Below are 19,412 nucleotides of genomic sequence, written 5' to 3'. Positions count from 1 at the left end.
CCCTGGCCCAGGAGGCGGGCAGTTACTGTGGGTGAAGATGGCGGCGGCGGCGGCGGCCCGTGGTGTGATGGGCTCGGTCAAGGTGGTGAAGCCGTTACTGTCGCGGAACCAGAGTGAGGCGAAGCGGCGGGTGCGGGAACTGTACCGGGCCTGGTACCGAGAGGTGCCCAACACCAGTAAGGAACGGCGGGGCAGGGGTCGGTCACCGGGTGAATGCCCCAGAGGAGGGAACTGCTCTTCGGGGCGGGGGACCTTGGGCTGGGGTCGCTGGCAGACTTACATTTCTGTAGCGCCTTTCGCATCCTAGGGACGTCCCAAAGGCCTTAGCCAGTGAAATTTCACTGTTTTTGGGACAGGAGGTGGCCGTTCAGTCCCTCTCGAGCCTGTTCCACCATTCAGTGAGATCATGGTTGATTTGTGACTGAACTCCAAATGCCCACCTTTGCCCCATATCCCTTTGATTCTCTTGGCAAGCACCTTCCAAACCCATGACCTTTACCACCTGGAAGAACCTGCAGATGAATGGGAACACCACCACCTTTAAATTCCCCTCCAAGTCACCTTCATGACCTGGAACTATATCACCGTTCCTTCACTGCCACTGGGTCAAAATCCTGGAACTACTTGCCAAATTGCACTTTTTTATTTGTTCATGGGATATGCCCGTACCTAATTGCCCTTGAGCCGCTGCAGTCCAAGTGGTGTAGGTACACCCACAGTGCTGTTAGGAAGGGAGTTCCAGGATTTTGACCAAGCAAGTGAAGGAACGGAGATATATTTCCAATTCAGGATGGCCCGTGGCTTGGAGGGGAACTTGCAGACGGTGGTGTTCCCATGCCTCAGCTGCCCTTGTCCTTCTAGGCGTTAGGAGGTTGTGGGTTTGGAAGGTGCTGTCGAAGGAGCCGTGGCGAGTTGCTGCAGTGCGTCCTATAGATGGTACTCACTGCTGCCCCTGTGCGCCAGTGGCAGAGGGAGTGAATGTCGATGGTGGTGGATGAGGTGCTAATCAAGTGGACTGCTTTGTCCTGGATGGTTCTTGAGTGTTGTTGGTGCTGCACTCATCCAGGATTCCATCACACTCTTGAGTTGGTGGACAGACTTTGGGGAGTTAGGAAACAAGTTACTCTGACCTGCTCTTGTAGCCACATTATTTATGTGGCTGGTCCAGTTAAGTTTCTGGTCAAGGGTAACCCCCAGGATATTGATGGTGGTGGATTCAGTGATGGTAATGACGTCAAATGTCTTGTTGGAGATGGTCATTGCCTGGCACTTGTGGGACGCCCGAATGTTACTTGCCACTTAACCTAAGCCAGAATGCGGTCTAGGTCTTGCTACATGCAGGCACGGACTGCTGCAGTATCTGAGGAGTTGCAAATGGAACATTGTGCAATCATCAGCAAACATCACCCCTTCTGATGGAGGGAAGGTCATTGATGAAGCAACTGAGATTGTTGTGCTTAGTACCCTGAGGAACTCCTGCAGCAATATCAGGCGGCTGAGATGTTTGGCTTCCAACAACTATCTTCCTTTGTGCTAAGTATGACTCCAACCAGTGGAGAGTTTTCCCCTTGATTCCCGTTGACTCCAGTTTTGCTAGGGCTCCTTGATGTCAAGGGCAGTCACTCTCACCTCATCTCTGGAATTAGCTCTTTTGGACCAAGAGTGTAATGAAGTCTGGAGCTGCGGTCCTGGCGGAACTCAAACTGAGCATTGTGAGCAGGTTATTGCTGAGTTAAACTGATAGCATTGTCGACGACCCCTTTCATTACTTTGCTGATTATCGAGAGTAGACTGATAGGGTGGTAATGGCCGGGTTGGATTTGTTCTGCTTTTTGCATACAGGACATACCTGGACAATTTTCTACATTTTTGGGTAGATATCAGTGTTGTAGCTGTACTGGAACAGTTTGGCTAGGGACTAACTCTGGAGCACAAGTCTTCAGTACTGATGCCAGGATATTGTCCAGGTCCATACCCTTTGCAGTATCCAGTGGCTTCAGCCATTTCTTGATATCATGTGGAGTGAATGGAATTGTCTGAAGACTGGCATCTGTGACAATGGGGACCTCAGGAGGAGGCCGAGGTGAATTGTCCATTGGCAGTTCTGGCTAAAGATGGTTGGAGGTACTTCAGCATTAACTATTACACTGATTGGCGGAGTCTAGCACTTCAGGATGGAGATATTTTTGGAGCCTTCTCCTCCGGTTAGTTGTTTAATTGTCCACCACCATTCACAACTGCAGAGCTTTTATCTGATCCACTGGTTATAAGATTGCTTAGCTCTGTCTATTGCATGCTGCTTCCACTGTTTGGCATGCACAGTCAGTAGTGGTGGTACTGAGCTACTTTTGATGATGAGCGTTGAAGTCTCCCACCCAGAGTACATTCTGTGCCCTTGCTACCCTCAATGCTTCTTCCAAGTGATGTTCAACATGGAGAAGCACTGATTCATCAGCCAAGGGGGGAGGGGGGGTGCGGTAAATGGTATTCAACAGGAGGTTTCCTTGCCCATGTTTGACCTGATGCCATGAGACTTCATGGGGTCCAGAGTCAATGTTGAGGACTCCCAGGGCAACTCCCTCCTGACTATAAACTACCACATCTAGTGGGTCTGTCCTGCTGGTGAGACAGGATATATCCAAGGATGATGATGGAGGAGTCTGGGACATTGGCTGTAAGGTATGATTCGTTGAGTATGATTCTGTCTGGTTGTTGCTTGACTAGCCTGTGGGACAGCTCTGCTAATTTTGGCACAAGTCCCTAGATGTTAGTGAGGAGGACTTTGCAGTGCGACTGGGCAGGGTGTGCCTAGACCCATGCCCGATGGCCCATATGGTTTCATTCTTATACAACTTTACTGTAGCGGTTTGATACAATTTGCTAGGCTATTTCAGAGGGCAGCTTAGAGATAAAAGAATGATTGTGTCTCTGCAGCAGTTTGTCCCATGTACGATCAGGACATTGTGGGCATGGGGTGTAACAAGGCTATTTATTATCACCATCGCTCTTTAGCATCTGTGCAGAAGCCTTGATAAAAGAAGTACTAGATGACATACAGAAAGGTGTCAAAGTAGGTGGTCAGTTGGGAATGTGGTGAGATTTGTGGATGACCAGACCCTGGTGGCTAGCATGGCAGAAGATCTACAGATACTAATGAATAGAATGAATGAAGTGGTGAAAGCTTACTGAATGAAAATTATGTAAATAAAGACGAAAGTTATGAAGATTGGAAGAAATAATTGTGGAAAAGCTGAGGTCAAGATGAACAGCTAGAACAGGGTATCACAGTTTCAGCACCTTTATCTGAAGGTGCTTACTGCCATAAAGAAATCAACTAGAATACCGATGGCAAAAAAATGCATTCTCCAAAAGTAAAGAACTGCTCAGTTTAGGAATGAGTACAGATCTTCAGAAAAGAACTATCAAGACAGTGATTTGGAGTGTCTTATTGTACGGGGCTGAAACACTGACCTTGAGAAAAGCGGACATCCAAACACGAAGTTGTGAAATGTAGTTCTGGAGAAGGATGGAGTGGGTCACTTGGAGAGAACACAAGTGCAATGAAGAGGTTCTCGGGATGGTGGAGAAGGATAGTTCGTTGGTGAATATCATCAAGAAAAGGCAACAAGGTTGGATTGGCCATATTCTAAGGCATGAGAACTTGCTGAGGGAGGTGATTGAAGGAAGATTAGAGGGATGGAGACCAAGAGGGAGAAAGAGAATGATGATAGCAGCCTCCCATTTGCAATTTCAAGTTGTCTATGAGCAACTGAAGAGGAAAGCCGAAGACTGTGAGGCGTGGAGAAATGAGCAGATGACCCGACCTTCGGCAGATCACCATAACATAGGAAATCAAACCATAGAAAAATAGGAGCAGGACTAGGTCCCTCGAGCCTGCTCCTCCATTCAACTAGATCATGGCTGATCATCTACCTCAATGCATTTTCCCTAAGCTATCCCCATATCCCTTGACATTTTTAATCTCTAACATTTAAGAGTCAACCATGTTACTGTAGATCTGGAGTCACATGTAGGCCAGACTGAGTAAGGATGGCAGATTTCCTTTCCTAAAGAACATTAATGAACCAGATGGGTTTTTAACAACAACCTGGTAGTTTTATGGTTATCATTACTGATACTAGATTTTTGTACCAGATTTCTTAATTAATTGAATATAAATATCCCCAGCTACCGTGGTGGGATTTGAACTCGTGTCTCCAGTGCATTAGTCCAGGCTTCTGGATTACCAGTCCAGTAACATTACCACTATGTTACCAGTCCCTTAATGTTTTACCTACACCACAAAAACTGCAGCGGTTCAAGATGCCGGCTCACCACCACCTTCCCAAGGACAATTAGGGATGGCAGTAAATGCTGACCTTACCAGCAATGCCGACAACCCATGAATGAATATAAAAAAAACCTGTTCTTTATTTCTTGCATTTTAATATGGAAAATGCAGCAGCCAATTTGTGCACAACAAGGAGCCACAAGCAGCAACCTGATAATCAGGTAACCTGTTGTTTGGTGTTGGTTGAGGGATAAATATTGGCCAGGACACCAGGGAGAACTCCGGCTCTTCAAAATACTGCCATGAGATCTTTTCTGTACACATAAGAGGGTAGAGGGTGTCTCCGTTTAATGTCTCATCCAAAGGACAGCACCTGCGGCAGTGCAGTGCTCCCTCAGTACTGCTCTGGAGTGCCAGCTTGAATTATATGCTCAAGTATCTGGAGTGGGGCTTGAACCCTTGTCCTCCTGACTCGGGGGCAAGAGTGCTGTCCACTGAGCCACAGCTGATACCACTTGGATCTTTATAGCAACTTTCACAATCTCGGGGTGTTCCAAAACACCTCATAGTCAATGAAGTACTTTTGAAGAGTTGTAATGTAGGGAAACGACATGTACTTCAGGCTTCCTGAGCCAGCCTGTGCCTGAGGTTCTGTGAGGAGTTAGGTTGTGTCTCTATGTGGAGTGTGTGCACTCTGAACTGGACACACACACACTGATTATATGGATTTCTGACTAGACTGGCTTGGAGATGCTTGCATATTGTGAAGATTTTTTCTATGTGCATAAGATATCTGGCTGACTACAAAGAAATCTGGAACTGTTAAGGTGTAGGCTTCTGTTGATGGCAGATATTAAAAAAATAACAGGCTAAACATTGAGTTGTGTGGAATCTAAGGGAAAGCTAGATAAGCACATAAGAGCAAAAGGAATAGAACATTATGCTGGTAGGGGTAGATGAAGAGGGGTAGGTGGAGGCTCATGTGGAGCATAAAGATCAGTATGGGCCAGTTGGGCCGAAAGGCCTGTTTCTGCGCTGTACATTAACATACAAATTAGGAGCAGGAGTAGACCACTCGGCCCCTCGAGCCTGCTCCACCATTCAATAAGATCATTGCTGATCTGATTGTAACCTCAACTCCACATTCCTGCCTACCCCCGATAACCTTTCAACCCCTTGCTTATCAAGAATCTATCTACCTCTGCCTTAAAAATATTCATAGACTCTGCTTCCACTGCATTTTGAGGAAGAGAGTTCCAAAGACTCATGACCCTCCTGAGGAAAAAATTCCTCCTCTTCTGTCTTAAATGGGCGACCCCTTATTTTTACACAGTGACCCCTAGTTTCAGATGATTCTCCCACAAGAGGAAACATCCTTTCCACATCCACCCTGTCAAGACCCCTCAGGATCTTTATATGTTTCAATCAAGTCGCCTCTTACTCTTCTAAACTCCAGCAGATGCAAGCCTAGCCTGTCCAACCTTTTTTCATAAGACAACCTGCCCATTCCAGGTATGAGTCTAGTAAACCTTCTCTGAACTGCTTGCAACGCATTCAAATCCATCCTTCAATAAGGACACCAATACTTTACACTACTCCAGATGTGGTCTCACCAATGCCCTGTATAACTGAAGCATAACCTCCCTACTTTTGTATTCAATTCCCCTCACAATAAACAATAACATTCTATTAGTTTTCCTAATTACCTGTAGTACCTGCATACTAACCTTTGCGATTCATGCACTAGGACACACAGATCCCACTGCATCTCGGAGCTCTGCAATCTCTCATCATTTAGATAATGTGCTTTTTTATTTTTCCTGCCAAAGTGGACAATTTCACATTTTCCCACATTATACTCCATTTGCCAGATTTTTGCCCACTTACTTAACCTATCTATATCTCTTCGTAGCCTCCTTATGTCCTCTTCACAACTTACTTTCCTACCCATCTTTGTGTCATCAGCAAATTTAGCAACCAAACCTTCGGTCCCTTCATCCAAGTCATTTATATGGCACACCATTCGTTCCATCTTGCCAACCAGAAAATGACCCATTCTGTTTCCCGTTAGCGAGCCAATCTTCTATCCATGCCAATATGTTGCCCCCTACACCATGAGCTTTTATTTTCCGCAGTAATTTTTGATGTGGCACCTTATCAAATGCTTTCTGGAAATCTAAGTACAATACATCCACTGGTTCCCCTTTATCCACAGCATATGTTGATGTCTGGGGCAGATCAGCCATGAACTTATTGAATGGCGGGGCAGGCTCGAGAGGCCGAATGGGGCCTACTCCTGCTTCTATTTCTTATATTCTTAGATTTATTTATTTTTTGATTTATTTATTTAGAGATACAGCACTGAAACAGGCCCTTCGGCCCACCGGGTCTGTGCCGACCAACAACCACCCATTTATACTAATCCTACATTAATCCCATATTCCCTACCACATCCCCACCATTCTCCTACCACCTACACTAGGGGCAATTTACAATGGCCAATTTACCTATCAACCTGCAAGTCTTTGGCTGAGAGGGGAAACCGGAGCACCCGGCGGAAAGCCACACGGTCACAGGGAGAACTTGCAAACTCCACACAGGCAGGACCCAGAACTGAACCCAGGTCGCTGGAGCTGTGAGGCTGCGGTGCTAACCACTGTGCCACCCATGTTGTTTGAGAGTTTGGTGTTATTTCAGTGTGAGGCAGTTGGAAGCTATATATAAAGGCAAAATACTGCGGATGCTGGAAATCTGAAACAAAAACAAGAAATGCTGGATTCACTCAGCAGGTCTGGCAGCTATATATGTTCTTCAAAGAACTCCAATAAGTTGGTTAAGCATAATTTCCCTTTCACAAAACCATGTTGACTGTGCCTGATTACCTTGAATTTTTCTATAACATCTTTTAATAATTTAATATAATTTACATAATTTAATATAATTAAATGTAACTATGTAATTTGTGATGTGTAGGATGCAACTCTGCAATGTTTGACCACTGTTTGATTTTCTGTATCTCTCTTCAATCTCGCTACAGTACAGAAATTCTATCTGGATATCACAGTGAAACAGGGACGGGATAAAGTACGGGAGATGTTCATGAAAAATGCCCACGTCACCGATCCCCGGGTTATCGACATGCTGGTGATTAAGGTCCGGGAAACTGTGATTGCCATTACTGTGCAGAAAACCTGACTGTGTGATGGGAGGCGTGCCAGCATTGTGAAATGGGACTTTATGCAATGTAAATGGACATCAGTTCACCTGTTAGTCATAGTGTAGCCAATGATTTTTCTCATCATCTCTCCCTGAAGGTGTAGATAGGACTTGGATGTTGCTGCATCTGGAGCCAGCGTAGGTCATTGAGCATAGGGGTGATGGATGAATAGGTCTTGATGCGAGTTAGGGACATCAAATTCTTTACCTTCTTGATATTTATATCTCAGTATCACGCAGGGCAGTGTATTATTTCTGCCTCTGAAACAGCCCTAACCAAAGTCATAAATGACATCCTCTGTACACTGCTCACCTTCATTGTCCACTTTTGAGTGGAACTGCCCTTACCTGATTCCCTTCTTAACCTATCTAATCGTAGCCAGAGTATCTCCAGCAATGACTTCTCCTCCCTGCCCTTGCAGCTTTACCAAGTCTCCCAAGTCCTTGGTTATCTTGTCTTCCTCAGTTATATGCTGCCTTTTGCCAAGATCACCTGTGCAGTCGGGGTTAGCTTCCCCATCTCCTGTTGCCTCCCTATTGTCAAACTTCTAACCTTTTGATGAGCTGCAATTTCTTCTGGTTAAAATGTGGTGAAGCCCAAAGCCATCATCTTTGAGCCCCAACACAATCCCCATATGCTTCCTCCCAGTTCCATTCCCCTCCCAGTCACGGTTTTAGGCTGAACAAGACTGTTCACAACCATGGCGGCCGATCCAACCCAGTGCTGAGCTTTCGGCCCGTATCCTCTCCATCAAGACCATTTGCTTCCACCTCCATGACATAGGCTGTCTTCGGCCCTGTCTCAGCTCATCTGCTGAAACCATCATCCATGCCCTTGACTTCTCCAGACGTGACTATTCCAAAGCTGCCTTGTCCAACCTCCTATCCTTCACCCTCCATAAACCTCAGATCATCACAGGAGAGGCCATTGTAATAAATAAACCGTGGTAATGAGAGGGAGGTCCCTGGAATAAAATAAATGGAGTGCAGGAGTGAGGAGAGCCGGAAATAAAACAAATGCAAGGGAAAATCTGAAAATACGCCAAGCTAAATGTTTAACTTATAATCCATTCTCTAATTTTAAACATAAACCAAACTATCAACTTTAAGTAATTAGTTAAATAAGTAAAAAGAAATTGGATAATTAATTAAAAATAAAAACAAGAAATGCTGGAAATACTCAGCAGGTCTGGCAGCTTCTGTGGAGAGAGAAGCAGAGTTAACGTTTCAGGTTAGTGACCCTTCATCAGAACAGTTCTGATTTCCAGCACCTGCAGTATTTTGCTTTTATGGGATAATTAATTACTAATTAATTTGAAATCAAACTAAATCCATCTATTAAATGTTAGCTAGACCTTCAGTGATTCTAGAAATAAATTACTGTTAATAAATGAACTGATTATTAAGGGCAGCACAGCCAGTGTGGGGACTTATGGACAGCAAGACTATCCAGGATGACTACACCTGTAGGAAATGTCTCTGCCTTGAGACACTGCGACACAGAGAGGGGTATGAATTTCTAGCTGGTTTACTCCAGGGTAGAGTCACACCTCAGAGTTAAGCACAGGTGCAGGAAGGGGAGTATGTGACTATCAGTCAGCAGGGTTGGGGGAACCTCGGGGAGGCAAAGAAGGAGATCCTACAGACTCTTATCTTATCCAATGGGTACGATGTCCTTGATACCTGAGAGGATGAAGGCTGCAGGGAGGATGGCCGGAATGATGATAATGATAGTCTGGGATGTTGCAGGCGTGAGCAGATTAGAAATGTAGTCCTTGGAGATTTGATAATTTGGGGGATAGATAGTGTCCTCTGCAGTCAAGACCGAGAGTCCAGGAGTGTATGTTGCCTACTTGATGCAAAGGTAATGGGTGTCCCAGAGGAACTTGGAAAGGTAAGAACCAATTGTCGGGGTCCATGTCAGAACGAACAAAATACAAAGTAACAGTCGATTTCGACAGAGTACATGTCCACGGATTACTTAACTTGAATTTGTTAAATGAGTGAGGGAATTCCAAGTGTTTTAAAGGTTAATCTCTTTCTAAAATCTAGTGAGGTTTTGCAATTACTTTAACTTTAACCATAACATGGCTCTTTCATAGTGTTAGTCAGTGATATTGTCTGCTAGTGGCAGCTACATAGTTGTTAATTAGGTGCCTAGTTAGAACTGGTTACCTGGTCAGCAGAGGCTGACTCAGATCTTTGTATATACAGGAGGCTTTTACTAACTCACAGAGTAAGTAGCATGGAGTCCACTTTGATGCAGTATGTGGCTACGGAATACATAACTTGTCAATTTGGTGAGTCAGGGAATTCGGAGGGAAGAGCTACTCTGGTCCTTTTTTAAAAAAAGAACAACGAGCGGTCCAAGAATGGGAGCAAGACCTGAGGTCTAGAGCATTATTTAGGTGAGCAGATAGGTGATTGGTTGGTGAGTTTGATGTTTAGTTTTCTCTAAACTTGGGTAGTTTAAACTAGGACCAGGGAGATCCAAGTACTGTATTAAATTTATAGCTTAACTAGTTAAGCAACTTAATATAGCTGCAAATGATCATTGAGTGACATTTCAAAGCTTGAAACCTTAATTAGTTAAATAAAATACAATAGAGATGGCAGAGCAGGCAATGTGTTGCAGCTGTAATATGTAGGAGCTGGCAGGCACCAGTGTGATCCACAGCAACCACATCTGCTGCAAATGTCTGCAGCTTGAGGAACTGCGGCTCAGTTGATGAGCTGGAGTCCAAGCTTCGGACACTGCGATGCATCATGGAGGGAGAAAGTTACCTGGGCACTTTGTTCCAGGAGTTAGTCACAACCTTTAGGTTGAGTACTTCAGATTTAGTCTGTGGTCAAAGCCAGGAGGGTGTGACTCCGAGTGAGGCCAGGTACGTGGCTCCAGAAGGTCGCAATAGAGAAGTCTCAGGCCTTGCACTTGTTCAACAGGTACGAGGTTGTTGTGGCCTGTGTGGACGAGCAACAGGACTGCAGGGAGGATGAGCAAACTGACCACAGCACCGTGGTGCAGGGGGCCATTCAACTGGGGGAATAAAAAGGAAAGTAGTAGTAATGGGGATAGATACTGCTCTCTGCAGCCGAGAGCATTGCCTGCTAGGATTAAAGACGTCTTGGGGCTGGAGACGACCTTGAAGTGGGAGGGGAAGGATCCAGTTGTCGTGTTCCACATAGTGACCAACGACATAGATAGGACTAAGAGAGAGGTTCTGCTAAGGGAATATGAGCAGCTAGATGCTAAATTTAAAAAGCAGAACCACAAAGGTGGTCATCTCTGGATTGCTACTTGAGCCACGAGCAAATTGGCATAGGGTAAATAAGATCAGAGAGTTTAAATACATGGCTCAATGATTGGTGTGGGAGAAATGGGTTTCAATTCATGGGGCACTGGCACCAGTATTGGGGAAAGAGGGAGCTGTTCTTTTGGAGCGATCTTCAGCTGAACTGCGCTGGGACTAGTGTCCGGGCAAATCAAATAATTAGGACTGTAGAGAGGGCTTCAAACTAAATAGTGGGGATGGAATTTAGAAAGTTTAAGAGAAAGGACAGCGCAATAGGGTAGTGATATGGGTATGATAACCAGAGTGTGACAGGAAGGTATAGAGTGTACAAATATAAGAATGCACCAGTAAATAGGGTCAGAGTAGGGAAAAATAGCAGAAAGACAGAATTAAAGGCTTTTTATCTGAACGCACACAGCAATCATAACAAGATAGGTGAATTGATAGCACAAATAGAAATAAATGTATGCTAGCCATTACAGAGACGTGATTGCAAGATGACTAAGGCTGGGAACTGAATATTAAAGCGTATTTGACATTTCGAAAGGATAGGAAGAAAGGAAAAGGAGGTGGGGTAGCTCTGTTAATAAAGGATGAGATCAGTATAGTAATGAGAAATTATCTTGGCTCAGAAGATCATGTAGAATCAGTTTGGGTGGAGATAAGGAATAGCAAACGAAAGAAATCACTGGTGGGAGTGGTTTATAGGCCAGTACAACAGTAGCTACACTGTAGGACAGAATATAAATCAAGAAATAATGGATGCTTGTAAGAAAAGTACTGCAGTGGCAGACATTTGAGTACCAGTGGAGTCAATGGGAATCGGGGAAAACTGTCTGCTGGTTGGAGTCATACCTAGCGCAAAGGAAGGTGGCTGTGGTTGTTGGATGTCAATCATTTGAGCTCCAGAACATCACTGCACCACTTCCTCAGGGTAGTGTCCTAGGCCCAACCATCTTCAGCTGCTTCATCAATGACCTTCCTTCAATCATAAGGTCAGAAGTGGGGATGTTCGCTGATTGTGCAATATTCAGCACCATTCGCGACTCAAATACTGAAGCAGTCCGTGTAGAAATGCAGCAAGAACTAGACAATATCCAGGCTTGGGCTGATAAGCGGCAAGTAACATTTGCACCACACAGGTGCCAGGCAATGACCATCTCCAACAAGAGAGAATCTAACCATATCCCCATGACATTCAATGGCATTACCATCACTGAATTCCCCACTATCAACATCCTAGGGGCTACCATTGACCAGAAACTGAACTGGAGTAGCCATATAAATACCGTGGCTACAAGAGCAGGTCAGAGGCTTGGAATCCTGAGGCGAGTAACTCCCCTCCTGACTCCCCAAAGCCTGTCCACCATCTACAAGGCACAAAGTCAGGAGTGTGATGGAATACTCTCCACTTGCCTGGATGGGTGCAGCTCCAACAACACAAGAAGCTCGACACCATCCAGAACAAAGCAGCCTGTTTGGCACCCCATCCACAGACATTCACTCCCTCCACCACTGACGCACAGTGGCAGCAGTGTGCACCATCTACAAGATGCACTGCAGCAACGCACCAAGGCTCCTTAGACAACACCTTCCAAACCCGTGACCTCTACCACCTCGAAGGACAAGGGCAGCAGATGCATGGGAACATCACCACCTGCAAGTTCCCCTCCAAGTCACACACCATCCTGACTTGGAACTATATCGCTGTTCCTTCACTGTTGCTGGGTCAAAATCCTGGAACTCCCTTCCTAACAGCACTGTGGGTGTACCCCATGGACTGCAGCGGTTCAAGAAGGCAGCTCACCACCACCTTCTCGAGGGCAATTAGGGATGGGCAATAAATGCTGGCATAGCCAGTGACGCCCACATCCCATGAACGAATTTTTAAAAAAAATTGAGATATTTCTTAACTCTCAACAGAGATACATTCCATTGAGAAAGACTCTACGAGAAGGATGAACCATCAGTGGCTAGCTAAGGAAGTTACCGATATTATCAAATTGAAAGAAAAGTTGTACAATTCTGTGAAAATTAGTGGTAGGCTAGCTGATTGGGAAAATGTTAGTAACCAGCAAAGGATGACAAAAAGAGGGAGAAATTAAAATGAGAGTAAATGAGCAATATAAAAATAGACAAAAGCTTTTACAAGTATTTAAAGAGAAAGAGAGTAGCTAACGTAAACATTGGTCCCTTAGAGGATGTGACTAGGGAATTAATAATGGGAAACAAGGAAATGGCAGACTTTGAACAAGTACTTTGTATCAGTCTTCATGGTAGAAGACACTAAAAACATACCAATAATAGAAGTTCAGGGGGCAAAAGGAAGGGAGGAACTTAAAACTATCACTCGAGAAAAAGTACCAGGAAAACTAATGAGGCTAAAAGCTGACAAGTCCCCTGGACTTGAAGGCCTGTATCCTAGGGTTTTAAAACAAGTAGCTGCAAAGCTAGTGGATACATTGGTTGTAATCTTCCAATATTCCCTAGATTCAGGAAAGATCACAGCAGATTGGAAAACAGCAAATATAACATCTCTATTCAAGAAAGGAAGGAAATGGAAAGCTGGAAACGATAGGCCGGTTAGCCTAACATCTGTCATTGGGAAAATGCTGGAATCCATCATTAAGGAAGTAGTAGCAGGACATTTAGAAAATCATAATTCGATTAGGTAGAGTCAACATGGTTTTATGAAAGGGAAATAGTGTTTGACAAATTTATTAGAGTTCTTTTAGGATGTAATTAGCAGGGTGGATAAAGGGGAACCAGTAGATGTAGTGAATGGATTTCCAAAAGGCATTCAATAAAGTGCCACATAGAAGGTTACTTGGGTAGAGGATTGGCTAACTAACAGGAAACCGATTTGGGATAAATGGGTCATTTGTAGGTTGGCAAACTAACTAGTGGAGTGCCACAGGTACCACTGCTGGGGCCTCAGCTATTTACAATCTATCTTAATGACTTGGATGAAGGGACAGAGTGTATTGTAGCCAAATTTGCTGAAGGTACAAAGATGGGTGGGAAAGCAAGTTGTGAGGCAGACACAGAGTCTGCAAACGGATACAAATCGGATAAGTGAGAGGGCAAAAGTTTGGCCGATGGAGTATAATAGTTATCCCCTTTTGGGAAGAATAGAAAAACAAAATATTTAAATGGAGAGAGACTACAGAATGCTGATGTTCAGAGAGATGTGGGTGTCTCTGTCCGTGAATAACAAAGTTGGCATGCAGGTAATTAGGAAGGAAAATGGAATGTTGGCCTTTATTACAAGGGGGGGTGGCATATAAAAGTGGGGAAGTCTTGCTGCAATTGTACACGGCATTAGTGAGATCACACCTAGAGTACTGTGTACAGATTTGGTCTTAAATAAGGAAAGATATACCTGCATTGGAAGCAGTTCAGAGAGGGTTCATGAGGTTGATTCCTGGGATGAGGGGTTGTCTTATGAGGAAAGGTTGAGCAGTTTGGGCCTATACTCACTGAAGTTTAGAAGAATGAGAGGTGATCTTATTGAAATATATAAGATTCTGAGGGGTCTTCATGGGTAGATGCTGAGGATGTTTCCTCAGATGGGGAATCTAGAACTAGGAGGCACAGTTTCAGTGTAAGGGGTTTAAGGCATTTAAGACGGAAATGAGGAATTTCTTCTCTTCGAGGGTCATTAATCTTTGGAACTTTCTAGCTCCGAGAGCAATGGAGTCTGGGTCATTGAATGTATTCAAGGCTGGGTAGACAGATTTTTGATCTCCAAGGGAGTCAAGGGGGTGGGGGCAGATAGGAAAATGGAGTTAAAGCCACAATCAGATCAGGCATGATCTTTATTGAATGGCGGAACAGGCTCAAGGGGCTGAATGGCCTACTCCTGTCCCTTATGTTAATAGGGAGGCAGGCTGCTAAGGGAGTATCAGGAGCTATCTAAATTAAAAAGCAGGACCCAATGGTTGGTAATCTCGGGAAATCATAGTTTTTTATTCATTTGTGGGATATGGGTGTCGCTGGCTAGGCAAGCATTTATTGCCCTTGAATTGAGTAGCTTGCTAGGCCATTTCAGAGTCAACCACATTGATGTGGGTCTGGAGTGTAGGCCAGGTAAGGACGGCAAATTTCCTTCCCTAAAGGACATGAGTGAAACAGATGGGTTTTTAAAATCGATAATGGTTTCAGTGATCGCCATTAGACTAGCTTTTCATTCCAGATTTCTTTTAATTAATTGAATTCAAATTTCACCATCTGCTGTGGTGGGATTTGAACCCATATCCCCAGAGCATTAGCCTGGGCTCTGGATTACTAGTCTAGTGACATTACCACTACACCACTGCCTCCCCCGAGTCTAAATACAAAAGAAATAGGAGTTCTGAGTAAAGGTCAGACCAAGGAATGGAATAACAGTAACAAATGGTCAGTGAACGTAGAAGTATATGAAATGAGTACAACAATAAAATGCAAGACAATTAATAAAAACAAATTGTCAAAACAGCAATTTTCACAGCATCTGAAACAAAATTGGGGATTGATTTGTAGGCAATAATTTGTAGAGAGGAACCAGATGTAGTAGGAATAACAAACATGGCTGCATAAATAGTAGGATTGGCAGTTAAATATTGCAAGATATGATGTATTTAGAAAGGATAGGGGAGGAAGAAGGGGTAGCTGTGTAAGGACAAAACTAACATTAGGATATAAACAGATCCATTGATCATTCTAATAAGGGTATACTATAGACCTAATAGGGGAAGGAAAATGGGTGAAATATGTAGGTTAATTTATGAAATGAGTAAAGGACATAGAATAATAATCATGGGTGGTTTCAACTACTCCAAATAAGCTGCCAAGAAGAGGTAGTGAAAGGGGAAAAGGGAATGGAGTTTTTAAGTGTGTACAGGACTCTTCTTACCCAGTATGTAAGAAGCCCAACACGTGAATCACTGCAGGATCCAGAAATGGGAAATGAGCAGAGCAGATAAGAGAAGTATAGGGGAGTATCTAGGCAATCGTGCTCACAACAGAATATGGTTTAAGATGACTAAGGGAAACCAAAGTAAAAGATTGGAAAAAAGCTAATTTTAAGGGGATGAGAATGGAACTGGGAAAGGAGAACTGAAAAAAAATTGACAAACAGTGGTAGGAAATATTTAAAAAGGTGATCGGTAAAATTCAAGAGAAACATATTCTTAGAAAACTGGGAAGAAACAAGCTGCTAATGAAGCTCCATGGATAAATAAAGAGAGATGAGAGTAAAACTGAAATTAAAGAAAAAGGCGTATACTAAGTACGTAGACAATAAAGGAGGATGAGAAAAGGGAATACAAAGGGTTTAGAAAAGAGTAAAGGCGGCAAAGAGGAATTACAAGATGAAATTATCAAGGAATAACCAAATAAATAGTTTTAAATTGATAAAGGGCTACTAGAAGAGTGGGATTAGTTTTAGATTGCTGTATAGATCGAATGGCTTCTTCCTGTGCTGTAAACTTCCCTAATCCTGTCACTGTTGTTCTTCCCGGTTCTCTGATCTCTCATGTTGCTGATTTCCCTTTTCAGGGTAAAATGGATCTTGAAGAAACTATTAAAGTGTGGAAGCAACGGACACACATCATGCGTTATTTCCATGAAACAGAAATACCCCGACCCACGGATTTCCTCTCCAGGTTCTATGGGGGACATGATGTGTAAATAATGAGGGAAAATGGCTATTGTAAAATAAATGTATTCAAAAATAAACCCTGTGACATTAAATGTGCTGGATTTAATGGTCTGTAGTTATAGGGAGGTTGGTGGTTGCTTCTGTATTTCACTGTCCAAAAATACCTGGGTATCCTGAGGTCTAGTTACTCAGAACTATCCCACAAAAAGGACAGTGTTGGAGCCCTTGCTGTTTATGGTATATATTAATGATTTGGACTTAAATGTGGGAAATTTGGTGATAGCACAAAAATTGGCCAGGTAATTGATAGTGAAGAGGATAGCCGTGGACTCCAGAAAGATATCAATGGTTGAGTGGGCAGAAAAGTGGCAAATGGAATTCAATCCAGAAAAGTTTGAGGTAATGCATTTGGGGAGGGCAAATAAAGCAAGGGAATACACAATAAACGGGAGGATATTGAGAGGGGCAGAAGAAGTGAGAGATCTTGGAGTGCATGTCCACTGGTCCCTGAAGGTGGCAGGACAGGTAGATAGAGTGGTGAAGGCGGCACATGGAATGCTTTCTTTTATTGGCCAAGGTATAGAACTCAAAAGCAGGGATGTAATGCTGGAACTGTATAAAATGCTGGTTAGGCCACAGTTCTGGTCACCACATTACAGAAAGGACATAATTGTTCTGGAGAGTGGACAGAGGAGATTTACAAGAATGTTGCCAGGGCTCAAAATTTGCAGCTCTGAGGAAAGATTAGATTGGCTAGGGTTGTTTTCCTTAGAAGAGGCGGCTGAGGTGGGGCTTAATAAAGGTGTTCAAAATTATGAGGGGCCTAGATAAACAGGAAGGACCGGTTTCCCCTAGCAGAGAGGTCAATTACCAGGGGGTACCGATTTAAGGTGATTGGTCGAAGGATTAGAGGGGATATGAGGAAAAACTTTTTCACCCAGAGGGTGGTGGAGGCAGAAACCCTCAATTCTTTTAAAAGGTACCTGGACATGCAGCTGAAGTGCTGTAACCAGCAAGGCTATGGATCAGCTGCTGGCAGGTAGGATTAGATTGGGCAGCTAGTTTTTCTTTTTCGCCAGCCGGCACGGACACGATGGGCTGAATGGCCTCCTGAATTTCAGGATCAGCCACCAGATCTCAGTTAAGGTTCCTACTACTGATTTTCAGTCAGTGGACCCTGCTGGCCTGTACTATAGTGATACTGTATGCGAGCTAGTCTTGTCTGTGATTCTTTTTGTCCCAAGTCAAATAGTCTCCCATCACTTGCAAGCCAGGTTCATGCATGGAAAATGACCCTGTAGGGAAGTTGCCAGGGGGAGTTTGGGGTGAGCAAAATAGGAGTGCTGGAAAAGCTGCACACTTTAACCAGGCTCTCTTTTTAACCAAAATGGAAAAATCTTTCAAAGGCCCATTGTGTAGGACAATGCCAAAGTCAATAGTGTGCATTAAGCCATACAGACTAGAAGGTTCCCAGGCTGCATGAAATTAGCTACCAGCAACATCAATACCCTAGGATTATGAGGGGAAATATAGCAGAAGCTCCCCCCATTTCCTGTGCCCATATGTGGATGTCTGGTGAGGAAGCTCCACCTGTGAGGCTCCCAATGGTTAAATATCCTGCCAACTCTCTTTGGGAAAGAGGTATTGTTGTGCACTTGTTGCCTGTAGAACTGTACCTCAGGAGTAAAGGGGAAACTAGAGACTGAGAATATGGTGAGGTTAGGTTTTAAAACAAAATGAGAAAGGGGAGACTGGTAGAAGTACTGGGTTTTGTGGTCCAAGTGCTCGCACAGGCTTCAAAAGCCTCTCTGAACAAAGAGTCCTTGCCCCACTATCTGGAGGGTGTGTCTAGTTGACATATCAGCATTCCCCCCCAGCCCAGCACCTCAGGAAAGACAGAAATTCCAAATAACTTCCCACCTTTTCCTACATCAGAACTGCAAAATAAATCCAGTCAATGCATGGGGAGGTGAAAGATTTGGGCCATTAACAAATGAATTTCAACATAGATAAGTGTTACATTTTCATCAGAAAAATAGGGTGGTTACATATTGCTTGGAAAATATGAATCTAAATGGGATAGAGGAGCAAAGGGAGTACAAAGTATGTAGATGAGCACTTGAAACGCCATAACATACAAGGCTACGGGCCAAGTGCTGGAAAATGGGATTAGAATAGTTAGGTGCTTGATGGCCGGCACGGACACGATGGGCCTGTTTCTGTGCTGTAAAACTCTATGACTCTAAATACACATATCACAAAGCTGTGACACGCAAGGCCAAAACAAAGGCAAACTAAGCACTAGGGTTTATTCCTAGATGGATAGAATTGAAAAGTAGAGAATTTACACTAAAGTTGCATTGAATATTGATTAGACCACACTTAGAGCACTGTGTACCGTTCTGGTTGTCATATTATAAAATGGATATAGAGGCACTAGAGAGGTTCATAAAAAGATTTACAAGCATTTTAGAACTGTGAGGTTATACCTAATCAGGAAAAGATGGACTGGGTCTCTTTACTCTTGAAAAGAGAAGACTGAGGGTTGACCTAATAGAGACCTTTTAAAATTATAAGAGTAGACAGAGTGTGTTTCTACTTGTGGGAAAACCAAAACTAGAGGTCATCAAGAAATCAAATAGGGAATTCAGGAGAAACTTATTTATCCAGAGTGGTGAGAATATGGAACTCACTACCATCAGGAGTGGTTGCAGCGAATAGTATAGATGCATTTAAGACGAGGCTCAATCAGCATATTAGGGAGCAGAGAATAGAGAGTTATGCAGAATTAGATGTGGAAGGTTGGGAGAAGACTTGAGTGGAGCATAAATGCCAGCCTGGACTGGTTGGAGCAAATGGCACATTTCTATGCTGTATATTCTCCGCACTATATAAAGCTGCAATTCTGCATTGTTCAAGTGGCACGAAAGAGCCAAAACTGCGGCTTGTTCAGTAATGTAGCAGAAACACA

The 19,412-nt window shown here is 43.8% G+C and overlaps 1 protein-coding gene across 1 annotated transcript; it reads left to right on the top strand.

Moving 5' to 3' along the window:
• On the top strand, nt 1-16,533 carry ndufa6 (NADH:ubiquinone oxidoreductase subunit A6). Its single transcript, XM_068019359.1, has 3 exons — nt 1-176; nt 7,329-7,444; nt 16,339-16,533. The coding sequence occupies exons 1-3, from the start codon at nt 38-40 to the stop codon at nt 16,468-16,470; spliced, it is 387 nt and encodes a 128-aa protein (XP_067875460.1). The 5' UTR covers nt 1-37; the 3' UTR covers nt 16,471-16,533.
• The last annotated feature ends 2,879 nt before the right edge of the window (nt 16,534-19,412 follow it).

This window comes from Heterodontus francisci, chromosome 41 (assembly GCF_036365525.1).
Source record: "Heterodontus francisci isolate sHetFra1 chromosome 41, sHetFra1.hap1, whole genome shotgun sequence".
Lineage (NCBI taxonomy): Eukaryota > Metazoa > Chordata > Chondrichthyes > Heterodontiformes > Heterodontidae > Heterodontus > Heterodontus francisci.
The sequence above is the reverse complement of the archived record's forward strand: the minus strand, read 5'-3'. Positions and strand labels throughout refer to the sequence as shown.

Excerpts from the sequence above, each read along its gene's own strand:
- ndufa6 (XM_068019359.1), top strand. The coding sequence starts at position 38 with ATGGCGGCGGCGGCGGCGGCCCGTGGTGTGATGGGCTCGGTCAAGGTG. Across the intron at positions 177-7,328 it reads CCGAGAGGTGCCCAACACCA|TACAGAAATTCTATCTGGAT; the intron begins GTAAGGAACGGC and ends ATCTCGCTACAG. Across the intron at positions 7,445-16,338 it reads TCGACATGCTGGTGATTAAG|GGTAAAATGGATCTTGAAGA; the intron begins GTCCGGGAAACT and ends TTCCCTTTTCAG.